The sequence below is a fragment of the Hemicordylus capensis genome, chromosome 2 (genome assembly GCF_027244095.1).
Source record: "Hemicordylus capensis ecotype Gifberg chromosome 2, rHemCap1.1.pri, whole genome shotgun sequence".
NCBI classification, from domain to species: Eukaryota; Metazoa; Chordata; class Lepidosauria; order Squamata; family Cordylidae; genus Hemicordylus; species Hemicordylus capensis.
In genome coordinates this window covers 148,569,270-148,596,076 of record NC_069658.1, presented here as the reverse complement: position 1 = coordinate 148,596,076, position 26,807 = coordinate 148,569,270, and the positions used below count along the sequence as shown (strand labels likewise).

The window sequence follows — 26,807 nt, the reverse complement described above, 5'->3', positions numbered from 1 at the left end:
ACCGGCACTTTGTATTTCACCCGGAAACATCAGCAGCCAGTGCAGTTCTTTCAAAACCAGTGTTATATGGCCCCTTTGTGTTGTCCCAGAGACCAGTCTGGGTGCTGCGTACCAGTTGTAGTTTCCGGGCTACGTACAAAGGCAGCCCTATGTAGAGTTCATTACAGTAGTCAAGTGTGGAGGTTACCAGCATATGTATCCCTGTTTTAAGGTCATTCACCTCTAGAAATGGGTGTAGCTGACGTATCAGCTGAAGCTGATAAAAAGCGCTCCTGGCCACCGTTTGAACCTGAGAAACCAGGAAGAGCTTTGGGTCCAGGAGCACTCCCAAGCTACGTACTTGATCTTTCAGGGCGGGGTGTGTGTGTAACCCCATCCAGAACAGGCAGATCTAAAACATATTTTGGGACCCAACCCCCCACAGTCAGTACCTCCGTCTTATTTGGATTCAACCTTAGTTTGTTATCCCTCATCCAGCCCATTACCACCTCCAGCCAGCCATATAGGGAAGATATGCCATTTCTTGATGAGGTTGACATGGAGAAGTAGATTTGGGTGTCATCAGCATATTGATAACACCCAGCACCAAACCTCCTTATGAGCTCTCCCAGTGGTTTTATGTAGATGTTAAAGAGCATTGGAGACTATATGGAGCCTTGTGGAACTCCATACTTTAGTTCTCGCTTTGCAGAGCAACAGTCTCCACGTGACACAATCTTGAATCTTCCAGAGAGGTAGGAGCGGAACCACTTTAAAACTGTGTCAACCAATCCAACCTCCTTTGGATGGTCCAGAAGGATACCATGGTTGATGGTATCGAAAGCTGCAGAGAGATCCAAAAGGATTAGCAGAGTCACACTCCCTCTGTTGATAGCCAGTTGGAGATCACCATCAGGCCAACCAAGGCAGTCTCAACCCCATAGCCCACAGGAAAGCCAGTTTGAAATGGGTCTAGATAATCTGCATCATCCAAAACTGGAGCTGAGAGGCCACCACCCACTCAGTCACCTTGCCCAACCATGGAAGGTTAGAAACAGGTCTGTAATTAGCTAAATCTGAGGGATCTAGTGCAGCTTTCTTCAAAAGCGGTCTAATAGTCTCCTTAAGACAAGGAGGCATCCTGCCTTCCTTCAGAGAAGCATTTATAATATCTACCAGACCCTGTCTGATAATATAAATATCAGATGAGATAAGCCAAGTTGGGCAAGGGTCAAGTGAACAGGTTGTAGGGTGCACAGTCCGAAGCAGTTTGTCCACTTCCTCAGGAGTCACAAACTGAAAATGATCCAATCTAACCCCATAAGAGGAGTTGCTGGACACTTCCACAATAGACTCTGCAGTAACTGTGAAATCCAGCTTGGTCTGAATGCAAGAGATTTTATCTGCAAAAAAGTTTAAAATGTCACAGCCAATTACCAATGGTTCCAAGTTTAAATTCAAGGGGGAGGGGTACATACTGGTCCCCTCACAACCCTCGGCTGGACGTGAGTTTGTGGAAGCAATGCAGATAGAAAAGAGCTGTTTCTTTGCCACCTGCACTGCCAGAGCATAGATCTTCAAATGTGCTCTGTGTTGTACCCAATCAGACTCGCGCCGAGTCTTCCTCCACTTGCGCTCTAGTCATCTACCTTGCTGCTTCAGCTCCCGTAGTTCATCCAAATACCATGGGGCTTTAAAGCAAGTCAGAGAGGATGCTTAGGAGTGATTGTGTCTACTGCTCTTGTGAGTTCATTATTCCATGTTTGCACCAGAGCATCAACAGAATCACTAGCAGAGTCAACCCTTAACCCTTCCAAGGCTTCTTGCAATCCTATTGGATCCAATAACCTTGGGTGGACCAATCTAATATGTCCTTCACCCCTGAGAGGTGGGTTGTGGCTGTAAGCTTTACCTTAACCAAATGGTGATGACCAGAGTCCCCACCCATGGAACAACATCCTGATAAGAGCAAAAGACCAAATTGAGCGTGTGACCACCATCGTGCTGGTCCAGAGACCATTTGGGATAGGCCCACAGTCATCATGGCTGCTATGAACTCTTGAGCCACTCCCAAAATGAACATTGAAGTCTCCCAGCACCAACAACCTGGGCCCCTTCAATGCCAACTCAGCAACCAGGTCCGTCAGCTCAATTAGGGACTCCACTGGGCAGTGGGATGACCAGTACACCAGCAGACTTCCCAATTTATCCCTGGTCCCTAGACTTAGTTACACACATTCCATATAGGACAAATCCCTGTCAGGGATCCTGGTAAGGGAGATGGTATTCTTATAGACCACAACCACCCCACCTCCCCGCCCACATCCTCTCACCTTCTCCACCATGGAGTAACCCTCTGGGAGAAGCTGGGACCAAACCAAACGACGAGCCTTTCCTGGCCAGGTCTCTTGTGATACATACCAAGTCAGCTTCTTCCTAATGTTTCTAATGCTTACAGATAGTGATGGACAATAGTACAGCATATATCAACCAGCAGGGAAGCACAGGGTCTCACTCACTCCTGATCCTTGCCGTAGAGTTCTAGCATTAGGCATTGAGGAATCACATTCATCTGTCAGCCGTGCACATAAAAAGCCTTCACAACACACTTGCAGACAACTTGAGCAGGACCCACAGTATCTCCCACGGATGCAAACTACACCGGAGAGTGCTGCAGGATATTTTTCAGACCTGGGGACCCCAAATAGATCTCTTCTCCAGCCCAAGCAACTACCAATGCCCGATTTTCTACACCAGATCAGTATTTGGAGAGAATTCTGTGGGGGCCTCCATGACTTCTTGCTTGACAATCTTTACTTATATGTCCCCACTGATCCCATTGATTCCTCGGGTTCCCCAGAAGATCAGCCAGGACATAGTGAACTGCATTCACATAACTCCTTGTTGGCCTCGTCGTCACTGGTTTCCACTTCTGCTCCGCTTCCACCTCCTTCCAGCTCACCACCGGTCCTCTCTCAGCAGTAGGGCTGGGTCTTGCACCCAGAAATGATCACTCTATGTCTCATGGTGTGGAGAATACATCTCTCTGGGCACCTGAACTGTGAGAGGTGCTGGCGGCTTGTCGGAAGCCTTTTACTTTGGTTTCCTACAAGGCAAAATGGGCATATTTTTCCGAATATGCCAAACTGTCGGGGTCTCCTGATCCTTCTAGTGCCTCCTTGACTCTCATCTCACCTCTTACAGTTGAAGAAGTCGGGGCTGTCGGTGTCCTCTATAACGGTTCACCTGTCGGCCATTGTGGCATTTTGGACCGCTCCCATTTCAACCTCCCTCTATGCAGTGCCACAGGTTAAGCAGTTTCTGAGGGGTTTGGCTTATTTCCGCAGTATTGCTCCACCATGGGGATCTTCCCAGGGTTTTACTTACCCTGACAGGCAAGCCCTTTGAACCACTGGCCATATGTGACCTGTGGCTCTTGACTCTCAAAACAGTATTTTTAGTGGTCATAACATCTGCCCGTAGAGTGGGGGAGTTAAGAGCATTGTGCACAGACCCACCTTATTTGACTTTTCAGGAGGAGATTACCCTTAGACCAGACATCTCCTTTTTGCCTCAAGTAATTTCCTCTTTTCATAGCTCTCGGTTAATTTCCTTACCTGTGTTTCCCCCCTGAGCCTTCTTCACCTGAGGAACGCAGATGGCACACCCTTGGTGTCAGGCGGGCATCGGCCTTTTACATTCAATGTACAGCGTCTTTCAGGAAATCTCTTGCATTGTTCGTGACTTATGGAGAGCCCCATTGAGTCACAGGGCCTCTGCACTGTACATTTCAGCATGGATAGTGGAGGCCATCAAACTAGCGTACCACGTGGCTGGGTTGGGTCCCCCGCTTATGATCAAGGCCCACTCCACTAGGGCTATTTTTATATCCAGTGTTTGATCGTGGCCTATCTTTGGGGACAATTTGCCAGGTTGTCTGTAACCTGGGCATTGCCGACATCCTTTATCAGTCATTACACCCTTGATATTTGGGCAAGAAGGGAACCAGCCTTCAAGAGATCAGTTCTGCACTCTCTTCCACTGAAGTGCATGAGCTGCTTAACTGATTGTCTGGGTCTTTAGGCTCTGCTTTCCTCCTCGGATAACAAGGAGTTTGCAATGTGTCCATCTGTGTGGTGAACAGAGACCACTCAGAAGAACTTCAGGTTGCTTACTTATAAATGGGGTTCTGCTGGTGGTCATCTGTCCAGTCACACAACCTCCCATCCTTCCCTGCTGCAGAGTTGTTTAGCAATGGACATTGGAACTGAGGAGGAACATACAGAGCACATGACCTAGTAAACGGGGTGGAGCCTCATCACAAAGATGGAGAGAAAAGAAACTTGGAAGCTTCTGGTCTCTACTTCATGCCAGCGTAAAGCCCATCTATGTGACTGGACAGATGACCACCAGAAGGACTCCAGTTACAGGTAAGCAACCTGAAGATTTTCAAGTTTCAGAGCAAAGTCTAGCTTATTTGTTTGTAGGCTCTGGATTTCTATTTGCATAGTTATTCCCAGCTCTGTTGCAAGAAACGCGTTATCTTCCACTTTGTTAATTTGAGTTTCAGTTTCATTAAGTTTTTCTATTTGAGGGAGTAGAATCTGGAACTGATCCAGTGCTTTTTGAGTTTCCTGTATTTTTAGTATTATTTGAATGTTCCCCTTGGTCACCATCTTACTGTATTTAAGTTCTGTCATCTCCTCCTCCTCCTCTTCCTCTGTACTAGGAACAGGCACTCTCTTGAGAGTGATCATTAAGATCATCTGGGGAGGTCCAGTTACGGTTGCCACTGGCTTGTTTGGTGCTGACTCAGGACCAGGCCTTCACTGTGGCTGCCCCGGGGCTTTGGAATATGCTCCCTGACAAAATAAGGGCATTTCCATCTCTGATTGCCACCCAGAAAACAATTTGTTATGCGGTGGCTAACAAATAATGTTTTGTTGGTTTATTATTAATATGGCCAATCTCTCTCTTAAGGGTTCTTGTGCACCTTCTAATATCCGGCATAAATCAATCTCGCTGCCAAAATTAAATACTGCAGTAGTTCAAAATATTTTTCAGAAATGACCTCTTTCATATTTTTTCATGAGAATAGATAGTAGCATAGGATTACTACTTATTCTCTTTCAGATATATGCTGTGCAGCATGGGAAATTAAGATTGCTGAACATTTGGGCATTGGAAGTGACATAGCTTCCTGCATATTCAGGCGTGAATTGCATTGTTATACATTAACAGGCCTGACATTGTTATACATTACATTATATCAGTCTCTCTCTCATTCTTGCGCATGTGTGTGTGTGTATGTGCGTGCGCACACAGAGAGAGAGAGAGAGAGAGAAGGCTAAAGATGGCACAGATTGGGCCCATACAGTTAGGCTTCTGTTTGACCATGATGACTGATATCCAGATTCAGGTGGGTCCAGAAAACCTGTTTGATTTACAGGTAGTGTACAGAGACCATAACATGCATACTTGAGATGGCTGGAGGTCAGACATTGCACCATGAAATATATATTACTATAATACAGGCATTCCCAATGGGCTACCTGTACCTCTAGGTTGTACCCTATTACTTGAAGTGCTCTCAAGGGGTACTTCCCCATGCTGCAGCTACGTTGTTCACAGTCTGAGGATTGCTAGCTTGAAGCCGACATGTCCTCAGCAATATGTCCGCTGCAGAAGGGGAGGGATAAGGGTGAAGACCCTCCTCTGCTCCTCATTGGCTGGCTATGTGCTGAAGTTCAGCATACCCCTCCCCTCAGTCTGACTTGCAAGCTTTAGAAAATTAGCACTGAGTACTTCCACTGAAATGAATGGGACAAGTAAACTTGTCCCATTTATTTCAACAAGACAGCTTGTGAGTGACTTAGTCTTGGTGTAAGCCAGTGACTGGAGTAGCCTGTCTCATAACCATAACATTTTAATTTGTGTGCACTCACTTTAAAACTCTCAATTGGGTACCTAAGCAGAATGCACTTTTTAAAAAATAAAAAAAGTTGAGAACCCCTGCATAATATACCACAAGATTATTTTTAAAATTGATTTGAGCTCATTTTTAGCTATAAATGCAAAACTTATTTCTGAGTATCTTCCAGTAAGCACATACTTCATATCAGTTCAAAACACTTGTAGGCCATTGATACTCCAATATTCTAACAATTACTGAAGTTGGAGTAATAGATTGATTTCTTTTTTGTTTTGCAGAAACAATGCAAAATATAATTGCTCAAATGGAAAAGACCTGCAGTTCAACAGTTCAACAGACAATGCCTGGTGTAAAAAAGCTGAGGATTTGGGAGAAAAGTCACCAATCTCATTTTCACATTTAGACGATCTGAACACTGTTTATCCCTTGGAATGCATTCCGTCTTCACCAAATGCTTCAGAGCCAAAGTTTATTAATTCAAACACATCAGCTATTCAGCAGAGTGCAAAACAACATGACCAGGAGTATTTTGCATCCTGTGATGAAAGAGGCAAAGATGCTTCTGCATCATCAACAAAAACTCAATTACCACAGAGATTTCCTGAGGATTTTTCCAGCTCAGCAGCAAAATTACATGACAGTAGTTCTGTGCTGACCACACTCATTGAGCACCATGACTTTAAACCAGATGTCCCAAGAAATTATTCAAGATTAATGTCTCAGTGTAGCACAGCCATCAGTTTATGTTCAGGATGTGATAGAACTGAGCTAAATAAACTGGAGTCCTTGCATTCAGAACCATCTTCCAGTGAAAATATCAGAAATCCTGATCATTTTTCTGCTTTCAGTCAAAATGGACATGTCAAAGAAACTCCTCAGATGCCAGGTCCTTTTAGTCATGGGATGGTCTGTCCTTACTACTCTTGGTACTTCTGTCAAGCTGGTAGCAGTTCTCATTCAATAACTCAAACATACCAGGGTATAAATTCCTATGAAACTCATCACCTGGTCCCTGGGATGTCTACAAGCACAGTGTATAATACCCAGTCTAATGTGTTTTATTCACAGACTGTTAGTCATTTTGGTGGTGGGGAATCACAGGTGTTTAGCTTTTCTCAGACCTACCCAATACATGGTTATTGCAGTCCTGCAATGCCCTTTTTGTACAGCTATCAGCAGCAGCCATCATGGTACACAGAAAGTCAGCCTTGGGCACAATTTCCATATCTTTCCAATGTAGGCATGTGAAGCTGTGTGGCTGTACATTAAATGCTAAATTAATAGTTTCCACTTAAAAAAAAACAAAAAGTGAGGCATCTCCAGCTATTGGTATGTCTCAAACTGGATAAAATAGAATCCACCAAGAGCCAGTTACGATTCTGTGGAATGATTCCGGATTGGGTTCAGGTGTTTCAGATTCTTCTCTGGGAGCAACCCATGGACACAACCATGTGGAGCAATTAATGTTGAGCAGTGTATACACAGTGATGAGTGCATCTCCCAGTAGTAATTCATATGTGCACAGAAGTGCATTTTTCAGCTACTGAGCTTACATAGATTGCTACTAGGATGGCACCTGTAACCATAGGCAACCTGTGTTATTCTTTATTACCTTCTCTGCTTAGAGGAATTTCAGTAGTCTGAAACAGCCCTCAGAGGTTGAAAACGAGCCCAGTTATTGCCATTTTTGTTTATACTCCTTTTAGATTTCACTTGTTTGTTTTAAAAATGGATAGCAGAAGTACAGGTTACAAGGCAAACACTGGTTTTGACCATGCGCCCACACACGCATTGGTGAGAACTGGGAGCAGGAGAATTTATCCCAGAGTGCCACACAGCACGAGTGCTCTAATGAGAGCAGCCTCCATGCTCGGTGTGGTTGCTTCTTCCTCATAGGCTCACTGCTGGAAATGGTGGCAGGCTGGACAGAAGCCTTTCAACCCAGTAAAGATCGTGCACATGATTGCCTGCTAAGCTGAAACGAACCTGTGCTTTGTTTAATCCCAGCTAAGCACTGGGTTAAAAAGTAGGGCTAGCACGTTCTGGAGCAGCTGGGAGCCCTCCACTCCCAGGTGTCTCACATTGTGTGAATAGCTTCTGTGCCTCACAATGCTAATGTAACAGGTAGAAACAAAGGGTTCTTGATCTTAAACCTTCTACTGTCTGCCAGTTTTCAACTACAAATGTCCCTAGGTTGTTCTTAACACTCTTTTTCTCCAATTGGGTTCTGAAACCAGGAATAATCCTGAATAAAGGGAAAATGCTGAAACATTTCAAGTAACCTCTATAGCTGATATCTACTTTGTGTTAAACTGCCTTTGTGTGTTGTAAATAAGAGTTTGGAATAAAAAATTTGTCAGTAGCAGACTGGAGTGATCTTTACATTCTTAAAGTAGGGTTTGCCACTCATTCAGCTGAAAAGTGCTGCTTTTGAAACTACAATTGGATATTTCAGCCTGTAGGAATTATTATTTATTTAGGAATGTAGGGACCTTAATTGTAGCTGCTCAGATTTGCAAATCAACAGCATAGGATCATTAGGTAAAAGTAGATATTAAAATATTTTAAAAGCTACACTAGATTATTTTTAAAAACAAAATAAAATACTGCACTCTGCTTTCAAACCTGCCTCTACAACGAGAGCCAGAAACTGAATAAAGAAAATAAAACTTTGTAACATCAAGTGTGGTCACTTCTTTCATATTGAAGATACTTCTAGAAATTTGCACTTGAATGGAAATTGGTTCCATGTATGTAATGTAATAAGAACCACCTAAGGGCACAGCGGGGAAGTAACTTGCCTAGGGAGCAAGAGGTTGCCGGTTTGAATCCCCGCTGGTATGTTTCCCAGACTGGGAAACACCTATATTGGGCATGCGAATATAGGAAAATGCTGAAAGGCATCATCTCATACTGCATGGGAAGAGGCAATGGTAAACCCCTCCTGTATTCTACCAAAGACAACCACATGGCTCTGTGGTCACCAGGAGTTCACAATGACTCAACGGCACAACTTTATGTAATGTAATAATTATATGTAGTAGAACATAGCATTTGCTTTCGAAGCAGTAACTAGGGGGCCATTTATATCAACAACTTTAAATATTATTTTTTACAAGATAGTTGGGGAAATCTGGCACTAATGAATTAACTTGATACACTTAAATGCAGATCAATAACTTCTACACGCAAAGTATTTTGAGGGTGAGAAAAGCAGATGAAATATTAGCATTTCAATTGGCAAAAGAGCAACCGAAAAACCTTTTCTGCATTTTTATCTTACATAATGGCCTCATGGCATTGATTTCCTCAAGCTGCCAAAACAATTGTCATCAATTTGTCAATTGTCATTGACAAAATATGATATTTTTGCTTCCAGGGTTGCTGCAGTGTAGATTGGTTGTTTCTTGGGTAACATCTTAATTCTTACACCTAAAAAGCAGCAGGCTGTATCTTTCTATGGGGCTGCTAGATTGCTGGGTGTTTTCTAGACTACAGGATTTGCAAAGGGTAAAGCATTGCAAAGTTGACGGAATAGTGCAATGGTTTAAACCGAGAGTAAAGCGTGACTCAATGCTTCGTTATAGGCTGGGGGCCATTCATATTTTCTGTTCTTTGCACGTGTTTTCAAGGCAGCAATGCCCATGTTCTCCTTGAAACGCATTTATCTGCTCCATATGGGCCAATGGAGTTGCAGGTAGTGGGTTGACATTAAATTTTGTGTGTGTAACTTCTCAGCTGCCTTGGGCTAATCTGCAAGTGTGGGGGGGGAGACACCATTCCAAAACAAAAATCTAACTGTATTGCATCATTCCAGACTTGCACAATCAATAATGGGGACTTTTTTTTTAAGGGGGATTGGGAGGAGATCCTTTGGAGTGACAAGGGAAATGCTTATTGGGTGTGGGGAGCGAAAGGTAATGAATTGTTGGCACTTACCTGAAAGGTCATTCTCAGAAGTATGGGTTGTATCTGCCAATAGAATGGGTTGTCTCAATCTCCTGCTCCAGACAGAGCAAATCAAAAAGCTTTTCTCAGAGCCAGGAGGGAGGAGCAATCCCCTCAGCCTCAGTATTTAGCCAGCTCTTGTTCTGTAATCCAGTGGGGGGGACGGGGACTGTAGAGAAATTTACAAACAGACCAATCAAACATGAGGGGAGGAAAAAACCCCACGGAATAAAGCTTATCACTAGCACAACACACTCCAGATAGAATAGTCCACCCAGAAAGGAATGCTGGCCACATACAAAAGGACGGAAAAAGAGCACCCAGACTAACCTGGGCAGGGCAGATACAACCCATGCTTCTGAGGAAAATGACATTTCAGGTAAGTGCCAACTATTCATTCTCCCTCAGAAGAGGGTTGTCTCTGCCAATAGGATGGGACCTACTAGATCTCCTTGCAACATACAGGGTGGGCCTTGGGAGAGTCTGGTCCCTAGGATGGAACCACCTGCTGCAGAACCCTCCTACTGAAAGAGCCATTGGCAGAGGCCCAGTTTTGTATTTTATAATGTTTAACGAAAGTAGATAAACATGACCAGGTGGTGGCCTAACAAATATCTACCAATGGTGCCAAGGTGGACAGAGTGGCCAAAGCTACTATACTCCTGGTAGAGTGAGCAGTGACACCTTCTAGAGAAGGCATCACTTTTGCCAGGTAAGCCAGCTGTATATATTGGCAGATTCACTTGGAGACGGTGGATTTGGATACCCAGCAAACAATCCCTGAAAGAAACAAAAAGGGACTCCAAGACCCTGAAAGTCTTAGTACACTTTAGGGCCCTATACTCAACCCAGGTATGCCATTCCTTTTCATTAGGAAATGTGGGCCTTGGACAAAAAAAAGGTAACATCGACTCTTGGGACCTATGAAAAGCAGAATTTACCATTGGTAAATAGGTAGGATAAATTTGGAGGATTACATAATCAGGGAAGACTAAGCATAGTTTCTCTCGCACTGAAAGAGCCCCCAGATCAGATATCCTCCTTTTGGATGTTATTGCAACTAAAAATAAAACCTTAAAGGATAGGAGTTTGAGGGACACTGACCCTAGAGCAGGCCTGCTCAACTTGGGCCCCCCAGCTGTTTTTGGACTACAGCTTCCACAAACCCCAGCTACAGTGGCCAATAGCCAGAGATTATGGTAACTGTAGGCCAACATCTGTAGGAGGATTGAATTTGAGCAGCCCTGCTCTAGAGGCTTGAATGGATGTTTGGTAAGAGTCTGTAGCATCAAGTTAAGGTCTCACGTAAAGAATCTGTGCACCATAGGTGGTCTAAGAGCTGCTGCCCCTTTCAGAAACCTCTGGACATGAGAGTGACTGGATAAAGAAAACACCCCTTACCCCTCCCAGACCAAGGATAAAGCAAAAGACCTGCCTCCTAAGGGTATTTGGCCAAAGTCCTTCATCTAACCCTGTTTGCAGAAATCCCAGAACATGGTTTATCAAAGCAGACATAGGCAAAGCATCCTGTGTACGACACCACTTGGTAAAAGCCTTCCATGTTGACTGATATATTTTAATACTGGAAGGATGGCGGGAGGCCAAGATTGTGTTCTGGACTGCCCCTGAGTAGCCACAAGCCACTAGAGACTCCTGTTCAACCTCCAAGTGAATAGGTTGAGCTATTTGGGCTCCAGGTGAAAGACTGGTCCCTGGTGAAGAAGATGGTGACGATGGTCCCTGGTGAAGAAGGAACCCATAGGGACAACCCCACCAGGTCTGAAAACCAAGGCCTCTGCGACCAATGAGGTGCCACTAGAAGTATGTCTGCCTTCTGATGGATTTTTTGCACTGTCTGGGGAAGTATAGCCACTGGAGGGAAAGCATAAACCAGGCCCTTTGGCCAAGGTGCTGTCAGTGTGTCTGTCCCCTCGGCCCCCAGGGAGAGGTACCTTGACAGGAACCAAGGCAACTTGGCGTTGACTGGAGAGGCGAACAAATTGATCATTGGGTAACCAAACCTCTGGACAGTCTTTTCGAATGACTGATCATTCAGAGCCCATTTCGCCTGGCCCAACTGTGACCAGCATAGCCAGTCTGCCATCGTATTGAATATTCCTCTGACATAATCTGCTTCCAGAGATAACAAATGGAGCTCTGCCCAAAAGAGTATCCTGTCCACCTCCCTCATTAGAGCTTTGGACCTTGTGCTCCCCAGCGATTTATATGGGCCTTTGCTGTCGCATTGTCTGTTCTGACCAGAATGCGATAACCTTGGAGAACTGGTGAAAATGTATGAAGGGCATACCATATGGCCTGTAGTTCTAGTCAGTTTATGGAACTTGCCTTTTCTGCTTCTGACCAAAGCCCCTGTGCTAGCAGATGATGACAATGGGCCTCCCATCCCTCAAGGCTGTTGTCGGTTGTGACCTGGATTTGAGTGACCAGGAGAAACCTGATGCCCTTCAGAGGGGCTGATGTCCACCACTCCAGTGAAAACAGTACCCGCCTTGTCAGGGTGACCTGGAGCCTGGAGCACTTCATGACCTGCTCCTGCCATGGCAGGAGGAACCACTGGAGTTGCCGTGCATGGAACTGTCCCCATGGAACTATCCTAATAGTAGAAATAATCATCCCTGCAATTAGCTGAGAGAAAAGATGTTGGCCTTGGGCCTGCGAGTCAGTGCTTGGCACTTGGGAGGGAAGGGAAACCACCCCCTGAATCATGTCTTTAAAAAACCCCAGATGAAGGATCCTGGTTCTGGGCTACAGGAAGCTCTTTTGGATATTGACAATGAAACCGTAGGACCTGAGCACCGAGAGAGTGATCTGAATGTCTCCTAGGCTCTTCTGGATCAACTGAGACCTGATCAACAGATCATCTAGATAAGGGTAAAGTTGAATCCCCTCAGTCCTCAAATGCGCCACGAGTACCTCCATGATCTTCATGAACACTTGTGGTGAAGTCGACAGACCGAAAGGGAGTGCTTGATATTGGTAATGAACATTGCAGTAGGAAAAGCAAAGGAACCGCCCATCCTGGGGATGGATTGGCACATGGAGGTAAGCCTCCATCGTCCACCGATGTCAGAAAATCCCCCTCTTGAAGGGCCATCAGAATAGAATGGAAGATCTCCATTCAGAACCCTTTTTTCCTCAGGAACTTGTTCACAAATTTGAGGTCCAGGATGGTCCTCCATTCCCCATTTTTTCTTGGGAACCAGAAAAAGGATTGAATAAACCCCCAACCCGTTTCCCTCCATCATGGTTCGACAGCATGAATCTGTTACAAGTGGCGAATGGCACTCAGCATCAGGGAGTGTTTGCTCCTCCTTTGCGACCTTGAAAAAGGGAGAAATAAGTATGGAGGTTGGGAGGTAAGTTCCAAAAAGTATCCTTGGGAGCTGGTCTGGAAGACCCAGGCATCCTTGCATGGCAACCTCCAAACTTGTGCAAATGCCTGCAACCTGCCCCCCCCACCACCACCCGCATAGGGCCGGCAGACTGGGCCTGAAGAGAGTCATTGGTTGGAGTTTCTCTTGGCCAGGCTTGCTGGACTAACTGGTGTGCTGGGGCTTGTGGGAGGCATTGTCCCGAAAGGAAACTTTTGCTTGGACCAGGCAAACCTGTCTAACTTCTTGTGACTGAAAATTTTGGTAATGTTGCTTACACCCCCTGGAATGCAAAGGCGTGGACTTGAAAGGACTTGCACTCTTCCTTCTGGGTAGCAGAGGGCATAGCCACTGCCCCCAAGGAGCCACCACTGCTGCCGCTCCCCCCCCACTTCAAAAGCAGGCACTTCAAGCACCCCCAGTCTCTACTCTCCGCCACCGCTGCAGGTCTGCCCCCGCCTGCCGCTTACTGCTGGGAGTTGATCAGCAGACTGTGACAATGAAACACTCATTTAATTTATATATATAGAAAACACTCCATGCAAACTTCCATCAGATGGACATTTTCTAAGAAGTGCCTGAGCCTGAGCCTAAGGTTGCGAATCTCTGCAAAAAACAGAAGAGATTATCCAACTGCAAAAAGCACAGTTTCCTCTGAATCATGAATGACAAAATTAGTACTGTTCTATGCTATATAAAGGAGGAATTCCAAAGGTGACCAATAGACTGGTCAATTGTTTGCCTGTTGTGAACAATGTTAGTTAATGTAGTTGCATTGTCAAATGCACTTTGGCCCCATTCCCAGAGGCGTAACTAGGGAAAATGGCGCCCGGGGCAAGCACTGAAATGGTGCCCCCCCACCGTGCCCCCCTGCCGCCCCCCCAACATACTACATTATGCTTAGGTTTTTCCTCACAAGCGCCTGCCACCGCCGCCAAGCCAGGCCACTGACTGGCCGCCAGGCGCCAGCAAAGCAATGGGGGGGGGCTCAGGCGACGCGGAAGGGACCACTCGTGGGGAAGGGGGCACCAACGCGCTCCTTTGACTGCTGCAGCGCTGCTGCACTGAGCAGGAAACATTTGTATTAACAAAAAAAATTTTAAATTTTTTTTTTTAATTTGGTCATGGTGGCGCCCCCCACGTGAGCAGAAAAGATGGCGCCCGGGGCACGTGCCCCCCCTGCCCCCCTATAGTTACACCTCTGCCCATTCCTGAGCTTTATGCAACCCAATCCTTTCCTGTGATGTGGCAAAAAGAGGGGGGGTGGAAACCCAGCAAAACTTTTGGAGCTTTAAACAATCAGGGTGCCAGGGTCCCCCCACCCCACTGCCTAGAAAGTCAAATATTCATTCCTTATATAGTTTTAATGTAAACCACCCTGAGCCTTTCTGGAAGGGCGAGATTAAAATTGAATAGATAGATAGATAGATAGATAGATAGATAGATAGATAGATAGATAGATAGATAGAGTAAGCAAGCTATCCAGGTTAATAGCCAGCAACCACCCTGTCCTCTAATCGTGGATTGGTCTCTAATCTCTTTTTAAAACTGTCTAGATTAGTAACCACCACCACATCGGGAGGCAGCAAATTCCTAGTTTAACCACATGCTGTGTAAGGAAGTAGAATCAGGAATCAAGTCAACATCGCTGCTGTGAAGGATGGCCTGGCCTGGAGGAGGACAACTTAGCCAGCCTGGAAGCAGAGGGAGAAGATTTTTTCCTCCTCCTCCTCCTCCTCCTCCTTCTTCTTTTTAAAAGGTAAGCTATGGTACCCACTACCAGCTAGCTTAATATCAGTACTGTGTTCTACATACTGGCTGCTATATCTATATTTAATTTTGGAGGGGGGAAGGAGTCTCTTCCAAAGTCAGTCTCTTGTCTTTGTGTTCTGCACTCCAAAAGGTGGCTGTGTGTGTTTGGGGAGGAGGAAAGTTTACTTCTCCAAAAACTTCCAATTCATGTTCCCAATAGCAGTTCTTTGAAGGGTTTTCCTTATTTTATTTATTTATTACATTTTTTTTACTGCCTTTCATTACAACAATCCCAAGGCAGTTTACCAGACATTTAAAATATAAGTGTATGAAAAAATTACACAATAAAAATATTGAAATGGAATATAAAAATACAAATCTAATTAAAAGTTAACAGGTCCCTCAAATGCACAAATAAGTGTACTAAAGTGTACCTGCATTCCACATAACAGGCAAATAGCTATAACTATATACCAAGTGCTGCAATTTTTAAAAGGTTAAAATTGTATAAGTGTTAAAATGGTTATAAGAATGACACACTCATCAAAAATGCTAATGGTAAAATTTAGCTATTATCAACATTGTGATGTCTTAATCTGAATCCTGTTTCTCTTCCAAATAGTCCCACAATCATGCCCTGCCCTGTGCTCTGAATGCAGACAGCCAAGTTCATCATACACCACCTACTCTAGGTTAGTAGCTGGTAGCAACCTGATTAGTAGCTGGTAGCAACCTGATTAGCAACCCAAAATTACAGTGGTCCCTCGATTTACGAACTACTCGACATCCGAAGTTTTCGACTTACGAACGACAAAAATGACCGGAAGTCGTTGCCGGTTTAGATGCGGCTTCCTTGACTTACGAATTTTTAGATGCGGTTTCCTCAACTTACGAATGTTTCCAGACCTCCGTGGGTGCGCTTTTCGACTTACGAAAATTCCGACCTACGTTCGGAACGGATTAACTTCGTAAGTCGAGGGACCACTGTACTTATAAGTGCATACTAAACCTGCCCCTAGAAAGTGGATTTGCTTGCTTGCATGAGCCATCTGGAACTTCTTGCTCTGCAAATTGTATCCAGGCAAGAGCTACTTGTGCAACCGAATTTCATATAACCTGCACCACCAGGCTTCATTTTTGTATGGGATGTGGCCTCTTGTGTTGTTTTTTGAGAAGAGGTTCAGGTGTGTGCATGTGTATGAGAGAGAGAGAGAGAGAGAGAGGAGTGCTTAGTGGCCTGTGGAGGTGCGTATCTCCATTATGCCTTAATAAATCAATAGTGCACCCTTTAGGCACCACAATCCTCTTTGTTTTTTACAATACAAATTACTAAAGATTTAGGCCACAATTCTGCAAAGCTATGTGGGGGAAATTAGTTGTTTCTGCAGCTGAACACAGCTTTGCATTTCCTCCCACCTCTCTACAATAGAAAAAACAGTCCACTGGTGTTGCTGCCTGTCCCCACCCCCACCCCTTCCAACTCCCCACAACATGAATATGACACATATTATTTATCTACCGCTTTTCAACAAAAGTTCCCAAAGCGGTTTGCATCGGTATATAAATAAATAAGATGGCCTACAAAAAGGCACCCCCCTTCTTTTGAGTAGCAGCAAACAGAAGAGTCCACTTAAGTTGCTTTAGCTGCCCCCCTGTCCCAACTCATTTGCCTTCCCACTTCCCCACATCCAGCGAACCTCCCACCTCCCCCCCCCCGCTGCAATTGCTTGAGAGCAGCAGCAGAAAACATAAAGAGACAAGTCCACTGTCCAGACGATCACTGGAAATCGGGCTGGGCTCCCCTAGCCCGGTTTTCAGTGATCGTCAGAATAGCGTCAAAGGAGTGTGCATGTAGTCATATTATATTTAAAATTTAGTTAGTGCTAAACCATTCCATTCCTCTTGGGAAGCTAAGGATTCACCTGTGGCTCAAAAACAGACAGATATGAAAGCTGCTGTGATCACATACATCTCTCAAACATACCGTATTTTATGGACTATAAGACTCACTTTTTTCCTCGAAAAATATCCGCCAAAATTCAGGAGCGTCTTATATGTTTTAACAGTTTAATATGTTAAAACTCTGAAAAAGTGGATTAAAATTAAGGTGCGTCTTATAGTCCGTAGCGTCTTATAGTCCGTAAAATACGGTACACATGAAGCACTGTTTGAGTATGGAGCCCTCACCCTGGGCTGGGGCTCCCCCTTGCGGAGCGTCTTTGATCAGAAACTAGACAGTCAGCTGTGCCGGAGATTCTCTAGCTCTGGATTCCCTGCATCATGCAGGAGATTGGCCTAGGTGGCCCAGGCCGACAAGGCCCCCTCAAGCTCCCCCATTCTCCACTCACTCCAGACAGAATCTCTGCTTCTTCTTTGGTTCTGAATATCTGAATGCAGGTCGCCTGGTCTTCTGTGTGCATGATTGGTCTCTTTGTATTATGATACCTCTTCCTTTAATAGGATGTTTTCGGAATTATCGGTTCCAAGTCACCCTCAGTGCTAAACTGCTGTTTTCCCCCCAAAATGTACCTTCTTATTTATTATTTCTACAGAGGAATTTAGTTGTTTCTCCCAGGGAACCAGTCAAGGCACAGAGCAGAAATCCTGTTTTTTTCTCTGTTACTTCAGTTTGCCAGAAACAGATCCATATTTTTAAAACAAATTATTTTGCTGTCTTCCAAGAATGAGAGGAGAGCCGGTCTTGTGATAGCAAGCATGACTTGTCCCCATCAGGCTCTGATTGGCCCATAGGTCAACAGGGCATATTCCCGGTGTGCCCTACCCACGTAGTGCCCCTGCACCCCAACTCTCACCCTTAATTACCTATTCTGCTCAAAACCTGGCGCCCTCCCCACATACATTCCGGCGCCCTCTCAGTGCCCCCAGTCCAGCCCTGGTCCCCATATCTAACCAGGGTCCACCCTGGTTACATATGAATGGGAGACTTGATGTGTGAGCACTGTAAGATATTCCCCTTAGTGGATGAAGCCGCTCTGGGAAGAGCATCTAGGTTCCAAGTTCCTTCCCTGGAATCTCCAAGATAGGGCTGAGAGAGATTCCTGCCTGCAACCTTGGAGAAGCCACTGCCAGTCTGTGAAGACAATACTGAGCTAGATGGATCTATGGTCTGACACAGTATATGTCAGTTTCCTATGTTCCTAAGAATCATTGTCAGTGACGCAATCTCTTCCATTGAACCAACTCCTGTTGGTGAGAGTATACCCAAGCTTTCGAGCTTCCCAGAATTTTTCATGTGGACATAGTTTCCTCCGAGCTTAACATTGAGCCTGGACTTTAAGGCCCCTTTCACTTCAATGAGACTGAAAGGCAACTAACCTTCTTTGGAATGGAGCAGTAGTACATTCCTAAGTGTGAAACCCTGTCAAGTGCCCATTGCTTTATGCTGGCTGGTCAGCATTTCAGACTCATGTAGGGATGATGATACACACTGGCCACATTCGCACGTAACACGAAACCAGAGGTTGCCGAACACGTGGTTAATTTTTCTGACTATGAATCAGCTCGTAGACGTACACCCCACCTTGTTTCGGCAGGCTCCGGTTTGGGGGCAGGGTGCCCCCTCTCTCCTCCTGTGCCAAGGCACCCCTGCTGGATGGAACAAATGTGTGGAGCTACCAGCAGCTGCTGGACTGGGAAGAGGAGGGGGCGAGGACCTACCCATACTGGTGCTGGGTGTGGAACATGCATTAGAAGTAGGTGTGCCAGCACCCTCCCCCTGGTTATTGAGCCTCCTCTGCTTTGCTTCACTAACCCACTCAACCAGGGGTGATGGCATTGCCCTTCATAGTTGGGTCAAAAGAGGCAGGCCAAAGTATGGTTTCCTGAGTCACTCAGTTTGTTGCATAGCTTCTCCACCCACCCAGTCCTCAGCCAACATGCCAGGGATTTGCCGTCCCCAATGGTCAGGGAGGTCTGGGGTTCTCTCATCACCTTCTCAAGGAGAAGTGTGGTGGGCAGAGCCTGGCTAAGTGGCGTTGCCTCGGTACACTCTTTGTGGCAAACAGGAAGGGCTCGAGTGCCAAGACTGGCCCAGACATGAGCTTCCACTCCAAGTTGGAAAGGTGTCACACTCACACACACACACCACTATACTTCGCCAAGTTGTGGGTGGTCACCTGTTGCTTTAGCAGGTGCTGGAGCAAGAGAAGGGTGGCGATCCACCAGTTCTCAACATCCCCATGGATGAGGTGTCGAGGGAGGTCAAGCTTACGCTGCTGCTCACAGAGCATGCGCCTGCCCTTCTCACTCCATTGGAAATGGGTTGCAATCTTGCAGCACTTCTCCACAAGCGCAGCCGTGGAAGCAGAAGGATCACTAGGCTTGCTGCCCTGTTCCCTGGACACCTTGGCCTCCATGGGCATGGGCATCTGACACCACCAAGTGCAGAGTGTGGGCCATACCGCGTATGGACACACACTGCAGCTGGGAGACTGCCTTGGAGCGATTGTGAGTGACAATGAAGATCCGCCCAAGGTTTGACTGCCCGGTTAGCCATTCCTTAGTGTGTTGACTGATGATGGGTGCCAGCTTATCAGCTCTGTGTGTCATGCCCATTGCCTGCACATGCAGCACAGCCCACCTGTGCCATACTGTATGGGAGGGGCTGGCCACAGCAGCACCACCAGATGTCCCCAGTGCCCACCAGTGAGCAGTGAGGAACAGGAAAACAGTATGCATTCCACTGACACTAGTCCAAGTCAGTTGTAAAATGCACACTGGTGTTGGGCCCTGTTGCCTCCAGTAGCCCCGACACAAGCTCCCTGCATGCCCGGTACAGGGAGGGGACTGAAGATGGTTCTTGAGGGGATCTGATAATCTGGGGCAAGCACCTGGAGTAGCTGGCAGAAGCTGGCATTCTCCACAATCCTCAATGTTCTGGGTGATGAGACATGGGTCTGGATGACCAGGAAACTTGCCCGATAATGTCTGTGCCCACTGCTTGGCAGGCAATGTCCCTTGCTTCAGAGCAACTGGGGCATAGGCCTTGGCAGAGCTAGTCAAAGGCACACAAATAGATTGCTAGCACTGTCAGTAGCAGAAAGGACACCAGCATGATGCCACAAGATGTGTCGCCATGTCGAGGATGTCCCCAGATGCTTGACGACCTCCCCACTGCTGACTTGCGCCTTGCAGTGGACACAAGCAGCATGGTTTGGGGCACTTTGAAAGATGTCAAAGTGCATCCACACAATGCTGGCAGTTTGTTTTCCCTCATCCAGCCCATTACTGACTCCAGGTAAGCATTTAGGGAAGCTAGCCTAATGAAGTTGACATGGAGAAGTAGATTTGGTTGTCATCCGCATATGGATAACACCCTGCACCAAATCCCCGGTGATCTCTCCCTGCAGTTTCATGTAGATGTTAAAGAGCATTGGAGATAGAATGGAGCCCTGCGGAACCCCATACAATAGCTTTTGTTTTGAAGAGCAACAATCTCCAAGAGACACCATCTGGAACCTACAAGAGCAGAAAACCACTGCAAAGCAGTGCCTCCCACTCCCAACCCCTTCAGGCGCTCCAGGAGGATACCATGATCAATGATATTAAAAACTGCCGAAGGATCAACAGAGCCTATGGATTCCTAATTGGAGACTCCTATGGATTCCTAATCCAACAGGCCGACCAGGGGCGGAGCCACCATCGTGCGAACGGGTTCAGAGAACCCAGGCCACCAATGGAAAGGACTGCTGAAGTACGCAAGGGGGGGCGTGGCTTGGGCTCCGGAACAGCCCCTATCAAACTCCCCCCGCCCATGCCCGGGCCCTGACCAAGCACTCCAATGTTCTTTTCAGGCAGTGCTTGCTGCCAGCAAGGGAGCAGTGCTTGCTGCCAGCAAGGGAGAGAAAGAGAAATAGATGCTTTTAGGCAGCAAGCGCTGCCTGAAATGACAGGGGAGAAAGGCAGGTTGCTCACCTGTAACTGTAGTTCTTTGAGTGGTCTTCTGTGCATTCACACATGGGATTTGAAACTGCACAGATCCACGGTCTGGAAACTTCTAAAGCTTTACCTTATAAGGAAAAAAGAGTGGGGAAACCAGCTCCCCCTATCTGACAGCTTGCCTGATTCCCTTCAGTCCTGAGACCTCCGCAGCTCCAAACCTAAGCACATACAAGAACACGTTGCAGCAGGGAGGATGGGTGGCTTGTGTGGTCTTTGAGAAGACCACTTGAAGAACTACAGTTACAGGTGAGCAACCTGCCTTTCTTCTTCATGGACTCTGTGCACCACACATGGGATAATAGCAAGCTATCGTACCTGGATGGAGGGTGCAGCCCAAACCCAGGAGAGAAATAATGTAACAAAGGAAATCAAACAAGCAAACTTTATTTCTCAATGGAAGCAGAACAGAGAACAGAGGCATCAAACATTGCTTGAGACCTGGAGTGAACGTCCAAAGCATAATGTCGGATGAAGGTAGTTGGATGTGACCATGTAGTGGCCTTATAAATGTCAGACATAGAGACAAAGTTATAGAAAACCAATGAGGTAGCCATTGCCCACATGGAGGGTGCCCTAAAACAGACAGGCAGGGGTTCTGAAGCCAATTGATACGCCAAGGAGATAGCCTCCTTGAGCCAAGTGGCAATCCTTTGCGATGAGACAGGTAGTCCCTTTGATGGATCTGCATATTAAATGGTGAAGCAGAGTTGCATGGGCCACCATGGTGCAATTAGGATACATATGGCCTTGACCTCGACAATTTTCTGTAGGACTCTTGGTATCAAGGGGAATGGAGGAAACATATACAGGAGCTGGTTGCCCCAATGCAGGAAGAAGGCGTCCTCTTCCAACTCCAGATCCCTTCCCACCCTGCTGCAGAATTGCACACACTGAGAATTCTGGGCTGACGCAAATTCATCTAAACGCAGAGCTCTCCACTTGTGGAAGATCTTGCACAGCATGCCCGGATCCAGGCACCATTTGTGAGAAAGGATGTTTCACGACTCAAAGGTTGTTTCACGGCATCCACAAAAGTGTTGACATTCCCTTGGATGTGTACTGCCAAAGGCCAAATTCTCCACTCCAGGCACCACATCCAGCGTCGCATTGCCAGACTGAGCAGAGAAAGAGATGCTGTCCCTCCCTGTCTGTTCAGGTAAAATCTGGCCATAGTGTTGTCTATGAGGAGTACAGCAGATCCTTCTATCCAATGACAGAAAGCCTTGAGCACCAAGAACATCACCCTGAGCTTGAGATAACTGATGTGATGGCATCGTTCTTCCTTTGTCCAAGTCCCAGCGACCACTAGGTCTTTGAAATGCGCTCCCCATCCCGTACTGGGGATGGCATCTATGGTGATCATAAGGGTGGGCGTTTGCATGTGGAATAGAGTCCCTTGAGTTAGGTTGGACGTGCATGTCTATCAGGAGACTGCCCCCGCGAGGCGCTACAAGGAGCCACTGTTGAGAGTGTATTTGTGGGCGAAACGTGCGCAGAAACCAGGTCTGTAAAGTCCTTAGGCGAAGACAGGCCTGGGGCAGTGCCACAGTGGATGATGCCATCAGCCCAAGCAAGTGTTGGATAAACCTCGCCTTGTGTCTAGGATAGCATATAGCATTTACTGGGGGCGCTTCTGGTTTGAACAGCATATCTCTCACTCAGCATATCTCTCACATATCTCACTCAGCATATCTCTCACAAAACAGAAAACAAAACATTAAGTCTCTGGCTCAAATGGCTATTCAATCATTCCCACTCTCTCCTTTCTGATGCACATACATTTACCAAACTCCTCCTCCTTGTCAAACTCTTCCAACACAAGGTTATCTGAAGAGAAGAGAAAAGACTTGATTCTCTTATTTGAATTGACTTTGATAAGAGGTAAAGAGGGACTCGTGCATATTGAATAAATGAAGGAGGGTCTACAGGGATACAGTTCCGCCCTCCCCACTTCCCTGGAAATAGCCCAAGTTACCTTGGATGCTGCTCTTGGATGCTACCGGGAAAGGATCCTCCAGTGTTTTCAGCTGCAGAGATAGAGATGCATTTTATTAATTAAATATGTGGACTTCTTTTTCCATGTCTATGAGTACCAAAAAGATGATACAGTTGGGTGCAAAGCTGAGGATTACCAAATATGGAGCGTGGCTCTTTGGGGCACTGGGCAGCCAGAAGAGACAGAGGGGGAACCCAGCTCTCTGCTGCTGTCCCAAGGGACATTGGGTGAGCCCCAGTGGAAACAGCCCTTCTGCCAGGCAGCCCCAGTGTGACTAGAGACCAATAGGAGGTGGTCTTCTGAACCTGGCAGGGGTCCCAGAGGATTCTGAAGAAGAGCCAAGCCATGTCCACAGAGGGTTACTTACATCAAAACCTGGCAGGCTGGCAGCATGTTCCAGAAGACAGCTGCAGGCTTCCTGGCCCAGAGCCTGCAGCTGGGGATCCTTTGCACTGACGTATATGTGGAGCTCCTGTGGGTTGAAAGAGCAGCTCAGAGTCATTGCACTGGCCTAACTAATCCCTTGCCATGTTCCCGAGAGCTAAGCCCGAAAGGAATTTGCCCCATTACAGGAATATCCCTTGATTGACGGCCCAATCAAGTCTAAGGGGGATCTATTCCTGTACAAACACCCCCCAAAATTAAGTTTTAAAGATCTTAAATATTTGTGAAGGGTTGTTTCTTGGATTGATGTTTTTCTCCTTCTTCTCAGCCAGTTTGCCTCTAACTGAGAAGCAGCCTAGAAATAGTCTACATCAACAAAGAGAATGGGGTCTGCTGCCTCTTTCTGTCAGGCCAGGTGCAGATGTCTGAAAGGATGAAGACAGAAGCTCCATTCACACGTGATGTTCAACACTCGGACAACGAGTGGACAGTGCACAGGTGCAGAAGTGTACACAGGGACAGCTATACAGACAGGCTGTGGAAGACAGGCACTGCTAGACACTTCCCATCTGGACCATGCCATGTTGGGGCCTCTACCCAGGTTCACTTTGAAAAGGAATGCAACTACAGTCATGCACACAAAATCACGTCCAAGTGTTCAGACACCTGTACACACGTACTGCCTAATGTCCGAATAGGGCACATTACACATTAAGTTGCACATTACACTTTAAATTGGACTTACTGTCAAGATGCTGGTCAAGTTATGGACCGAGGGGGCCTCCTCCAGAAACCCCCTAATCATTCTCTGAAGAGATTGAAAGGTCTCATTCTAGGGGGGAAAGAGAAGATCAGGCATGAGTATGAGAGACAACCCATCTTAAGAATACAATACTGAAAAAGCACTCATGCTTATGGCAGTATCGTGTTTGATTCCAGTTGGGCCGAGAAACAACCAGGATATTTGGAAGTAGGGCACTCCTATTTGTGGTATGACAAAAGTAAAGTACATAAAGATTTTCTTAACCACTATATAAGAAGGAGTTTAACGAGAGTTTGGGTAAAATATAAAAAATGGTTGGAACCTAAAACTCCATTATGGTTATCCCCGATTGAAGCTCTAGCACGTAAAGAGGTAAATATGCAATCGCAATGGGGTACCTATAGGGATTTGTTATGTTTTCAAGAAAAGGACTGTAAGTTAAAAAGTTTAATTGAAGTACAAAATTTGGTTAATGATTGGTTTCAGTACCATCAGCTAAATGAAGTTTATAAGAAGGATCTTCAAGTTGGATTTGAGGATCAGATGTCGAGATTTGAGAAGGAGCTGTGTGAAAATGATGAAAAAGTAGTTTCTAAAATGTATAAGCTCTTGCTTTTGGAGGAGACAAGAGATGAAGTGGTTAAAATGACTATGGTAAAATGGGCTCAAGATGTGGGGTATAATATAGAAATGGCAGCCTGGGAAAAATTATGGAAAACTGATTTAAAGTTCACTGCATGTTATGTTTTAAAAGAAAATTATTACAAAATGATGTATCGGTGGTATTTGACACCTAAAAAACTGGCATTAATGTATAAAAATGTTTCAAACAAATGTTGGAAATGTGGACACTCTGAAGGAACTTTTTTTCATATGTGGTGGACTTGTAGGAAGGCTAAGGCCTTTTGGGACATGATATATAATGAGTTAAAGAAAAATTTTTAAATGACATTTCCTAAGGAGCCAGAATCCTTCCTGCTGGGAATAACGCAAGGAGTGTTTTCTACAACCAACCTAACATTCTTCATGTATGCTACCACGGCGGCCAGAATAATATATGCGCAGAAATGGAAGAGTAATGAACTGCCATCAAAAGAAGATTGGCTGATAAAAATTTTGGAATATGCGGAGATGGCAAAACTTCCAGTACTGATAAGAGACCGAAATATGGAATGCTTTAAAGAAGATTGGAAACCATTCTTATTATACTTAAAGAACTACTTTCCTAATATTTATTTTACAACGGGGTTTGGAATTTAGTAATACTAGCCGGTTGGGTAGATCAAAATGGAGTTTGTAAGGTTTAGATATATGTTTTGAATTATTATTATAGCAAAGGTTAATTCTATAGTTGGTGATTCACGAGGAGGTGTGAGCGGGAAGTCAATATTTGTTTAATGTGTTGTGAACGTTAAGATATTGTTAAAATCAATAAAAAATTAAACAGAAGAGAGAAAAAAAAGGATATTTGGAAGTAGGAAAGGCCCCTCACAATTATCCCGGAAGAAGAGCTTACACATTAAATCTCAGAAATGTAAGAAAGAACCTCTGCAGGCAGTCAAACCATTGCAAGGACCCCAGGAGTAGAAGCAGCAGGAGTCTGTGCCGCAGGAGGAAAAAGCTCAATGAGAATTTACCTGGGTCCCTGGCTCCAGGTAGCTGGCCCCGGACACCGCCACGTGCAGCACTGCCGACCGGAGCTCCTCGGGCAACGGCGGCTTGATTTTGCCAGAAGGCGGGGGGAGAATATAAGATTTCGTAGCGTGAGCAGGGCTGGTGATTCAGCCAAGGGAAGCTCATGGAGAGAAGAGGAACCGGGCAACTAAGCAGGCGTAAAAAGGGTTGGTCTGTGATGGTTTCTCCTCTTTTTTCAAAAATGACAAATCCAGGCCTGGGGAAGCCCTGAGGCAGTTAAGGCTAGAGGACTTAACAAGATGTTACAAACCCCCTTAGAATTAATTGTCACCTTTTTTAAAAAGGGGAGCTCCAGTTACAGATCTTGTCTAGTTTGCCACTGCCCTTTCCTGACACAACCCCCTCCTATTTAATCCCTGATGACTATGAGTCTACCGCAGCTCCATGACGGTGTCCATGGCTTTTCTTAAGAAGGAGCCAGGGTCCCGATGCAAGGTTACTTGCTCCATTATCTCCTGGGTAAAGAGCAGAAGAGAGTTGATCAGTACCCATGGACTTCATTGGGATAGCTCCAACAACAACAACATTTTCACACTGTCTTTCAACAAAGGTTTCCAAAGTTGCTTATATAGAGAAATAATAAATAGAACAACAAACAAACAAACAAACAATCAAGATGATGCCCCAAACACACAGTCTTGGCAGTCAGGTTTGGACTGAGCCTGCGCTTGGTCATTCTCTTCCATTCTCTGCTGTATCTCACTCACCAAAATGGCTTCAACAATCTTCAGCTTGCTAAACTGTAATGTGTCCTCCTGGCCCCTGGACTCTGCGACTTTCACTTGCTGTGAAACGGAATTAAGGACGGATGTCCATCAGAGGATGATCTGAAAATTAGAAGCATTGAGCTGTTAGTGATGGAAGGTCTTCTCTGTGGCTTCCTGGAAATGGACCAGACACCCTTACTTTGTGGGTTGCTCTCAAGCCCTTTCTGGGGACCCCACCCCCTCATGGATTATTCTGCTGCTTCTCAGGGAGATTGCAGAACTGGGGAAAGGATCAGAG

At 45.8% G+C, this 26,807-nt stretch overlaps 1 protein-coding gene and 1 long non-coding RNA gene across 3 annotated transcripts in view; one reads left to right on the top strand and one right to left on the bottom strand.

Moving 5' to 3' along the window:
• Window positions 1–8,276, top strand: part of TEX15 (testis expressed 15, meiosis and synapsis associated) — an 84,150-nt gene extending 75,874 nt beyond the window's left edge. Inside the window, exon 9 of one of the 2 annotated variants that reach the window (XM_053292159.1) lies at window positions 6,190–8,276. In XM_053292159.1, coding sequence (XP_053148134.1) covers window positions 6,190–7,159 — 970 coding nt within the window. In that variant the 3' untranslated portion in view covers window positions 7,160–8,276. The remainder of the gene's footprint in view (window positions 1–6,189) is intronic. The other variant, XM_053292160.1, reaches the window with a different exon arrangement.
• Window positions 8,277–21,332: 13,056 nt separating this feature from the next.
• LOC128343305 (uncharacterized) lies at window positions 21,333–23,376 on the bottom strand. The gene is made up of 3 exons (XR_008315450.1): window positions 23,328–23,376; window positions 22,940–22,991; window positions 21,333–22,791 (listed from the first exon to the last, which is right to left on the bottom strand). It is a non-coding gene; the product is annotated as an uncharacterized LOC128343305 (long non-coding RNA).
• Window positions 23,377–26,807: the final 3,431 nt, after the last annotated feature.